The sequence below is a fragment of the Habropoda laboriosa genome, unplaced genomic scaffold (assembly GCF_001263275.1).
Source record: "Habropoda laboriosa isolate 0110345459 unplaced genomic scaffold, ASM126327v1 scaffold207, whole genome shotgun sequence".
NCBI lineage: Eukaryota > Metazoa > Arthropoda > Insecta > Hymenoptera > Apidae > Habropoda > Habropoda laboriosa.
This window is the reverse complement of record NW_017100397.1, coordinates 1,632,078-1,642,001: the sequence shown is the minus strand read 5'-3', so window position 1 is coordinate 1,642,001 and position 9,924 is coordinate 1,632,078. Positions and strand designations below refer to the sequence as shown.

At 33.6% G+C, this 9,924-nt stretch overlaps 2 protein-coding genes across 3 annotated transcripts in view; one reads left to right on the top strand and one right to left on the bottom strand.

Annotated features, from left to right (window-relative positions):
* The first annotated feature begins 5,078 nt into the window (after positions 1-5,078).
* Positions 5,079-9,028, top strand: LOC108575168 (dehydrogenase/reductase SDR family member 7). Of its 2 annotated transcripts, none has more exons than XM_017937893.1 (9): positions 5,079-5,160; positions 5,247-5,326; positions 6,797-6,952; positions 7,023-7,175; positions 7,241-7,347; positions 8,086-8,325; positions 8,418-8,537; positions 8,602-8,771; positions 8,836-9,028. In XM_017937893.1, exons 3-9 carry the CDS (start codon positions 6,829-6,831, stop codon positions 8,909-8,911), a joined length of 990 nt encoding a protein of 329 aa, XP_017793382.1. In that variant the 5' UTR covers positions 5,079-5,160; positions 5,247-5,326; positions 6,797-6,828; the 3' UTR covers positions 8,912-9,028. The 2 variants fall into 2 exon arrangements, with proteins under 2 accessions (XP_017793382.1, XP_017793383.1); XM_017937894.1 differs by having other exon boundaries at positions 5,079-5,165.
* LOC108575126 (28S ribosomal protein S2, mitochondrial) overlaps positions 9,025-9,924 on the bottom strand; it is a 1,091-nt gene continuing 191 nt past the window's right edge. Inside the window, exons 2-3 of the mRNA XM_017937843.1 lie at positions 9,747-9,833; positions 9,025-9,677 (exon numbers count right to left, since the gene is read on the bottom strand). Coding sequence (XP_017793332.1) covers positions 9,025-9,677; positions 9,747-9,833 — 740 coding nt within the window. The remainder of the gene's footprint in view (positions 9,678-9,746; positions 9,834-9,924) is intronic.

The window sequence follows — 9,924 nt, the reverse complement described above, 5'->3', positions numbered from 1 at the left end:
AATATAGCGGTATCTAATAAGACAAAAACAAAAACGTAAAAACTTTTCGTTCAACGCAATAATACAGATGTGATGAATCATCTACTAATAAACAATTACGTTTTTTTCCTATTTGTAATTTTATAGTTACGTTTAATTCCAATTCCAACCACTACTAATGTTATAATCTTATTCTAAGCTGAATCGATAACGTTGGTAGCGACGCGAAAATGGTAAGGGTTTTCTCGGCTCCAAAGCCTCGGACAAAAAGTCCCATAAGATGCAAGGTCAGTCTTGTACGTCGTGTGTGGTATAGTAATGAATATTGTTACCTGAAATGTTATTAATAGTTGTATGGCGTGTACATAAAAGAGATAGAATGGATTTTTTTTTAACTTCTACTATATTCTTAATTATACAAAATAATGTGATACGAACAGAAATATTAACGGGACATGTTAATATAGAAAATAGTATGGGCATAACAAGATTATATGACTAAAGCAATATAACAAACAAATAAACGAGGTATACACTAAACTTTTATGAACTATTTTAATTATTTTCGCATAATATAAAAAATCTGACATGGTGATGTTAACAAATATTGAAAAAAAGTATTTTGGTTATTTTGTTATTACGTTTTGTTATTGCAACAAGCTTTATAATTAATTATTATTTTAACGTAGATTATTAATTATTTTAACGTAGCACATGAAGACAGGTATTTTATGCTGAGGGAATACAGAGAAACGGGGATTATGAATTTGCCTTGCAACCAGAAAATTAACAACTGAAACTGTTTAACCAACAGAGGTTTATGGCACGGATTCCAGGCGACGTTACTTTTGAGAAGTTTTTTCTACAAGTTCTTTGATAACAATAGCCTATTCAAGCCAGAGGGCAAATCCGGCTTATTACCTGATGTCCGCGGAAATTCTCCACTTCTGCGGGCCACATGGTAAGCCGGTACTTGCCTCTGCGCGCTCAGTAACGGTATACATGCCATAAACCCGCAAAGTCGACGTTTCGGCAAAATCGCCACGCGGGGCTGACACCCCCGTTTGGGACCGTCTCTCCCTCTCTGCCACCGCCCTACTCTGCGGACCACGGGGGAGTGCACGAGGGCCTAGGAGAGCGGCTCTAGGGGGTGAAAGGCCCATGATTTGCCAACTAGGTAAACTCCCCATTTTTGGCAAAGAACATATATACAGCCACTTCACGGCACACGCGCAGATTCTAAGATACATAAAAACAATCGACACCACTTTGAGTGCTCTAACACGCGATACTCGATATTTTTAATACACCAGTGCGGTCCAGTCCGCAATAATCGACATCATAAATAAAGTGCGATCACCATCGCGACAATAAGTAGTTGACCCATACACGTGCAATAATTACCAACGCCAACCCGACCTTCCAACCCACGAGAAGCGCGGGAAGCTGCGTTAAGGGGGCAGGACAGTTTGACGAGTCTAAAAATGACTAATAACTTGGAGGAACAATAAAAAGAAAAGTACATGTTTGATTGACATAAGTTTTTGTGGTTTATTTTAGCACATTACGAAGAACATGAAACAACATTAAAAAAAGGCTCTTATTTAAATTTCCGACGGTATCCTTTTACATAACTTTTTTTTAAATTGCCTATTGGTGTACATGATTCCAGCCGAACAGGATTAGCTGCAATAAAAAATCAAAAAAAGTTTAAAAGTACACAGTATTCTCTACGCATTGACGATCTAACATTTCCATTTTTGTGAAAATTATGAAAGTAGCAGCTATTTGTGGTTGATCTATCGAATCTATACCAAAAATTTCTAAGATTTTTTGTTTATATTTTTCGAAATTTTTCGCAATTTAAAAAAAATCGATCGTCAATGCCTAAAAAATGTTACACTAAAGATACGTACCAAATTTCATAGAAATCGGTTGGTTAGATTCCGAGATATTGTGCACACCGTTTCTGAAAACCTATTTTCGAGAAAAACGCGTTTAAAGTTTCGGGACGTTATTTTTAACGACATCATATGCATCCTTCACTTACCATTAATCAGCCATTCCTGCTTCGTACATATGACCCTCTGCTTCAGCTTCAGCCTCTTGCAAAGCCGATTGACTGGATCTACAGGCGATTCGACCTTCTTTCGTGCTTGATTTATGAGAGGACCCGAATTTATATGTCGCGGTTCACAGTTTTCACAATTCACAACTAAATTGAATCCAAGTCCCTAACACTTGTTTCACCAAAAGTAATGTTTGAATCACACGTTTTACACTTTATAATACTGCTTAAAGTTGTAAACAGTGATACAAATTCAATTTTTCTGTATCCGTGGCTCGCAATTATAGGTACTTCCAACGAATTGCCAGATAGTTTTCTAGCGGACGCACTTGTTGAAGCCGCTTTGCCTTTAACTTCATGGGGATTCTGTGGACGCTTTCTTTTCCGTGGCCTGCTTATACGAGCAGTTGATGAACGCGAACCTTTTCTATTTATCCCTTTCGCCTTATCCATAACGAATACTTTTCACGGAACGAAAATCTCTCTATCGGCCCACATCATTTGTACCCGAAAATAGGTTGTTTTATGGGCAGGGATCGTTTGCATCTCGTTTCCAAGACTTCAAACTACTATTTAAAACAAAAAAAAGAAAAACGATTTTTTCAAAATTTCAAACTGTCCTGCCCCCTTAACAGAAACATTTGCGGGCCATCAGAGACCCAACGATACCAACTGAGAGTTAAGTCTCATCGATCTTTACAGAAACCTTAGAACTAACACAAACTCACACCGATGGTGATTCTGAGTGAAATAACGTACCATCTATTTATGTACAATAAGGCCCGTACACACTATCGTGCCGTTCCCGGTCCGTTCTTGGTTCGATTACATCCCTGAGTATTCACACTATCGAGCCGGTCAAGATCCAGTTACGCTTTGCTCTCGGATCTAATGAAATTTGGTATGCTTATCGAGAAACATTCAAGGAATAACATATATTTTTTTCAGATTTTAACAGATGGAAGTAGGAGTTCGTTTTTGCAGAACAAAAATTTATTTACAATTTTCATATTGAAAAAGGTGCGTACAACAAAATTAAAAATATTCTTAGAAAATTCAATCTTTTGTGATGTGAATGAAAAAAAAAATAGACTACGACATATGTACTACGGTTTCATCAAAATCGGAAGACATGCTTGTAAGAGTAATACCGAGACTTTCAACTTATAATTTTATTTTATTCAATATATGAATGGGTTGGCGACTGTGTAATGATATCAAGGTTAAAACTCGCCTCGCGTCTGCTCTATCGTACATCCAGACAACAAGCGACCTCCTCAGTTGTTTTTTGGAGTCTGTGCCGACGTTCCCTCAACTCTGGTTATTGTCACAAGGCCTCCGTCATAAAATTGTCCGCGGGTCCTGAACTTATTTTTGCACATGCATTACTTATTCGTTGGCGTAAGTCCATTATACTTTCAATTGAAGTGCGATAAACTATATGTTTTAGGTACCTTCACAAAAAGAAATCACACGACGAACAATCTGGTGATTTGGGTGACCATGATACTAGCCCACCACGTCCAATTCACATATTTTGAAAATTTTCATTTAATGTAAAGGTGCACCATCTTGTTGGAACCGCATATTTCTTCCTTCTTCTAATTCCATATTGTCCAAAATGTCAGTTAGTACTGCCGATTGTTGAACGTAACTTAAGCTTCCAAAGTTTTAAAGAAGTAATTTCAATTGTTTCTAAAAAATGCGCATTGAAACGAAATATTTTACAGAATGTCATTTTTAGACTTTTAGATTCATCCCTTCAAATTTTATCAAAATCCCCGGGGGACAGGTATGTAGTCTCCTTGATAAGTGCTTTGCACATTAATATTTCTCAAATTTTTCATTTCGCTGAAAAGTTACAAAATGAAATTACAAAATAATTAAAAATAAAATGTAACACCGACCCACAGTGTTTCGACCAATGGATAAAAATCAGAAATTCAAAGTGTAAAATCTAAAAATTTTTTCATTTTAAAATGTTAATAACAAACCATAGTTTGTAATATTACCTACAATTTTGACTGAATACGTCCATTTGTTGTTAAAATTAAGATGTGAAATTTGCTCCATTAAAATCAGTGTATTTTTCAAATATGTGCCATTCACAGACCATTTGTGTTTTTGATTTGGTTTTTATAGGTTGTGTTTAGTACCTGAATACCTTTGAAGCTGACACAGAATTTTAATACAATTGTAATAAATTTTCCTAATTTTTTATGTAAAATTTTTATCAAATTTAACGAGACTTTTAAAAAAAGTACCGAGTAATACCTCTGTGATTTTTTGTATATTAATTTTGAACATATAAATCTTCATATTAATGTCAAATTTAACTGCTCAAATTTGCTCAAAATGAAGAAAATTGTCAAAATCATTATTGACGCGTTCAGTATTCTAGCGTCCTATCCTACTATTGTACGTGTTATTCAATTTTTTTATTACTTATATTGTTATTTAACTACCTAATGAAAATTACAAAACAAAAATAAAAGAGAAATTTTGAATGTATACAAAGTTACGATATTTGTCTCTCAAACCCCTGTATGCGAAACGGCCGCTACGATTTTTCCGGTATTTCCGCGAAACTGATGAACAAATTTTTCAAACAAAAGTTAATCAGTATTCAGTTGACAATAAATCGTGTTAATGAAAATTTACAAAAAAGTTTTTATTCGATAAAAAATAAAGATCACTACAATTTTTTTAAATGAAACCATGTATTTTTTAATGTGCCAATCAATACATATTTGAATTCTCTTCAAAAAAGTATTAGAGAACTTAGGTCTAAAATTGATTAATTTAGAAGTTATGATTTTTGTCCCGAACGCCCATATACTCGAAACACTGTGTCTCACCGAGATTAAAAGAAAATCTCCTGATTCTTACTCATGCGCTCAGGTTGCCCGAGAATCACGTGGTGACGTAGATTATTGGCGGAAAAAGCCGAACAGGCTTCGCACACGACAGAGCTACCGCTATATTTATGAGAGCACGAGGACGGTATAGTGGGAGACGGTGGTAGGTCATAGTGGGGGAAACTGCTTTCGCCCACGGCTCACGATTCTGGCATCACTGGACCCGATCGTCATCTATTGTTCATAGAAGAGAAAGTGCGGTAGCCTTATTCTATCCAAATTGGCTGACTATAAGGGAAGACCTAAGAGTAACTGCGATAACCTTATTCTATCCCTTTTAGCTTACTAACAGCGAGCCGTCGCAAGTTCCCCTACATCTTCCACTTTTAGACCCTGTGTGACGTCAGAGGCTTCACTTTAGGTATGTCGGACAGTACATATGTACAGTAAAGACTCGATAGGAGTTCGAAATTCAGGTCTGCTATGGAACAGTTACGGGATAGGTACTAGATTTTTCAAACTGTTTGTATTTTACAGACACTAACGGACGCAGAAAGAGACAGTGGACAAAGATGAGAGAGGTATTAAAAGTTGAGACAGTCGTAAAAAATTAAATGCCTACATACGAGTGAGACAACACTAATACAAAAGAGAAACTTTTTTATTTTTTGTGTTTTGTTGACAAAATTTTTACTAACATATCCACGATATTTTTCTGATTAAAATGAGACCAAATACGGTATACGGTAATTCGGTTTGCATTTAGTTAATAAGAAATTCCACACATGCATATATACATACGGAGTAAGTGATACTATTTTTTATAAACAATATAACGATGTATGTGAATTGTTTGTATTTGTATTGTTTTTAAAGAAATGAAGATGACCTTCAATTTTTTAAATCTATTTAAATTCTCTTTTTAACATACTTTTTAACATAGTAAATTACAATTGTTCGCAAGCTGTTTACGAACTGCTTGTGAAGAGTCCTGACTAGTGTAAACCTTAGCATAAAACTCCTATGTGTATTCTTATGTGTCCTTTAAATTCATCAGAGGTCGAAAATCGTTTCGTTTCTTACTCTCCGTTAATTGTTCAAAAGCAATGCCACTTACGAACAGTTAACGTGTAGAAGACTGTTCCATTCGAGAATAACCGGATTGATTCAGTTCTAGTACTGGATAACTGTTCGTATTCGGCACAGCTGTGAAACTCTTAACAGAGAAGTTCTTCATTCTTTAGATGTAAACATTTTGCCGGCAGTGAAATGAACGTAGGAAAAGGTAGCAGGCAAAGGAAGATTCACAAGCCCAATCAACACAACTAAGTTTTATAACAGTATTGTGTTTGGTATCATTTTAATCAGGAAAATCTCACCAATATTTTGATGAAATTTTTATTAACGAAAAATTGAAAATAACAAACATTTTGTAGTTTTGTTAGCGTCACACCGATATGCCGCCGTCGAATGCGATAAGGAGATGACGCGGCCGTGTCACATTAGTCGCTTGCCTGGTTCAAGGGGGTCTCCCCTTATGATGAGGATAGATCATGAACAGTTAACGTGTAGAACCAAACGAACTCTTATAGAGTCTTTACTGTACTTACAAAGCGAGTTGCGTGACTCAAGAAATAATATTTCTCTACTGAAACTGTGCCCATTCATATCCGAACTGAGGGACAATGTGAGAAGCTTTACTGTATTATAAAACGCCATTTGTCATCGTCGCATCGTACGCCATTGCATATACAACTAGCGCCGTCTATGCGTTTGTTTAGTGCTAGAGCAAAGATTTATAAGATCTGTGTTCAAGAGCAGCGGTACAATATTAACAATTAATTGAATTGATAAGATGCTTCATCTAAACTGCTTTTATTTTTACTTTCAGATCGAATTAGACAGTATTAACAACTTAACAAAATGGATCTTTTAGCTGTTATAGGTTCAATAGTTATAGTTTATTATCTTATTTATGTGATTTTGCCATGGTTTTTAGATTGTGATTTAAATTTAACATTCCATGAAAAATTTGGAAAACCTATTAGTGAGTAATTTTATTATATAGAGTAAAAAATCGTTTATTCTTTAATATATATGTAAGACATTTTTTATAGGCTCTTTAAAAGGTAAAGTGATATGGATAATAGGAGCATCGAGTGGAATTGGAGAAAATCTTGCATATGTTCTAGCAGAAGCTGGTTGTAAAATTATTTTATCAGCAAGAAGAGAATCAGAATTAAATAGAGTAAAAGCTAACTGTTTGCAGAGTAAGTAAATTTTCTCAAAAGTATTGTTACACTGTGCCTTGAGTCTGACATACCTTTATTTTCAGGAAATAGCAATTTAACAAACTTAGACGTTGAAATATTAGTTCTGGATATCTGTGACATAAATAGTCATGAATCAGCATTTAACAATATTATTACTAAATTTGGCAAAGTAGGTATATGTATATACACTTAGTCAAAAAAGTCTCTGTACACCCTTTAAAACACAATAACTTTTTTAAAATTGGACCAAACAACTTGAGTTTTTTTGAGAAGTTAGAAGGATTAGTATACTGGATGATGTGTCCAAAAAATTTAGAAAAAAGTGCAATTTGTGGGAATCGCGAAGAAAATTGTAAAGGTCACTGTTTACAACTTTTTTATCTGAGCTTGTAATGAAAATTTTATCAAAATCGGTTGATGGAGAAACAAGCGATAGACATCGAAAGATGTAAGAATCATCAAATTTATTGCAGTTATAGGCCGAAAGTCGTGAAAAGTGCAATTTTCACAATTTTTAACCATTTGTATGTCATAGCAACATTAACCGATTTCGAAAAAATTTTCAGCATGTATATAATTGACATAGATCTACAAAACGTATGTTTTAAATTTTCATTACGAGCTCAGATAAAAAAGTTGTAAACAGTGACCTTTACAATTTTCTTTGCAATTCCCACAAATTGCAATTTTTTCAAAATTTTTTGGACATGTCATCTAAGTAGTATATTAATCCTTCTAATTTCTCAAAAAAACTCAAATCATTTGGTCGAATTTTAAAAAGGTTATTCTGTTTTAAAGGGGTGTGTGGTGACTTTTTTGACTCTCACACACACACTGTGTGTGCGTGTCTAATACTTTTCATTGTAATAATTTATAAGATTTTAATTTTGCTTTATTGTAATTTTAGTTGGATATACTTGTAAATAATGCAGGACGGTCTCAACGAGCAATATGGGAAAAAATTGATTTGACTGTAGATAAAGATATGTTTAACTTGAATGTATTTTCACAAATGGCTTTAAGCAGACTGATAGCAGAATATTTTTTCAAAGTGGATGAAGGTCATTTTGTAATTACTTCAAGCCTTGCTGGTGTTATAGCAGCACCATTCTCTGCTACATATTGTGGAACTAAATATGCATTACATGTAAGTTGTTTTAATCATAAGAATTATCACTATCTAGTTATAATTATTGATAATGTACATGCACGTATCATTTTTTTCGTTGGTATTTTCAGGGTTACTATACTGCCTTTAATGTTGAAAAAGTGGGTAAAAATGTATCAGTGACAATTGTATGTCCAGGAGCAACACAGACTAACTTCTTAGCAGAAGCATATACAGATAAACCTAATGAAGTAAGTTTAATATAATTCCATTCTGAAATATTTCTTTTTTCTTTAATATATTTCTTCTTTACAGAAATATGGAGAAAATACACAAGAAGATTCAGTGAATAAGATTAGCGCCAGACGTTGTGCTACATTGATGGGTATTGCAATAGCAAATAAACTTTCGGAAGTATGGATAAGTAAACCACTTGTACTTCAACTATACTACTTAAAAGTATATTATCCAAATTTAGGAGCATTGTAAGTTATTTTATATTTACTGATTTCTATTTCCATGCACTTATAACATTATTTTACATTTTAGGATACTCAGATTATTAGGACCAAGATATTTACTACGTTTGCGAGATAATAAAACGAAGATCAAACAAGAACAATAAACAATCTATCTCTATTCTATTATATTTAATTTGAAAAAACCATTGATGTTTGTTTATTTTAAAAATGTACTTATAATATGTTTTACATTTACAAAAGTGTATAAGGAATTATATTATATTATACCCTCTTCAAGCATTTTATTTCTATATGCCTTTCCTCTTATTATTGCTTCCTTAAATAACTTACAATAAAGCTGTATCGCACAGGGTGTATCATCATTTCCAGGAACAGGATATGATATAAGTTTTGGATCACAATTTGTATCCACAATACCAATTGTTGGAATAGCCATTTTAGCAGAATGTACTACTGCTATGTGTTGTTGAACAACAGATTCCATACTGTTAATGAATATGCACAAATCTGGCAACCTAGTAACTGCACCAAACTCATTGTTAGCATTTGTAAATGTCCCAAATTTCCATTGCCTTGTATGTGCATATTCTTTGCATTCTTTCGCAGTACTTTCTACAATGTAAGAAATTTGAGGATTTTTTGCTATAAATAAAATTATCCCATCCTGAGAAGCTACATGAGCTGTGAAATTTAATGCTTGCCGCAAAAGTTCAGCAGTTTGATCTAAATCAAATATTAAATGACCCAATCTGGATCCAAATATAAAAGGTCTCATATAATCATTCAAAGAACCTTCTTTGTGACCAAAATGTACTCTTGCATCGAATAAATCCTTAACAGTGAACATGTCATAAACATGAAAGAAATCTGGATGACTCAAGGGATCTATTTTTTCTCGATTCTCTGCAACTAAAATTATATGGATTTATATTTTGTTAATAATAAATAAAATTTTGAAAAACTATAAAATATTTGTACCATTTTCTTGTTCTTCAGCTTTTGATGATAATTTATGTTTGGGACAATATATAGGACATTGTTGTAAAATATTCCAGCCTTTCCATACTACAATAAAATATGAAAACAATGTAGTTTAATGTTTAAAAAAATTTCAAGGAAAAAACAATCGTAATATTTACGTTTGGATGAAAATGTT

Bases quoted from the DNA above. Each gene is read 5' to 3' on its own strand.
- LOC108575168 (XM_017937893.1), top strand. From the start codon at position 6,829: ATGGATCTTTTAGCTGTTATAGGTTCAATAGTTATAGTTTATTATCTT. The intron at 6,953-7,022 runs GTGAGTAATTTT...CATTTTTTATAG, and splicing joins AAAATTTGGAAAACCTATTA to GCTCTTTAAAAGGTAAAGTG. The intron at 7,176-7,240 runs GTAAGTAAATTT...CTTTATTTTCAG, and splicing joins AAAAGCTAACTGTTTGCAGA to GAAATAGCAATTTAACAAAC.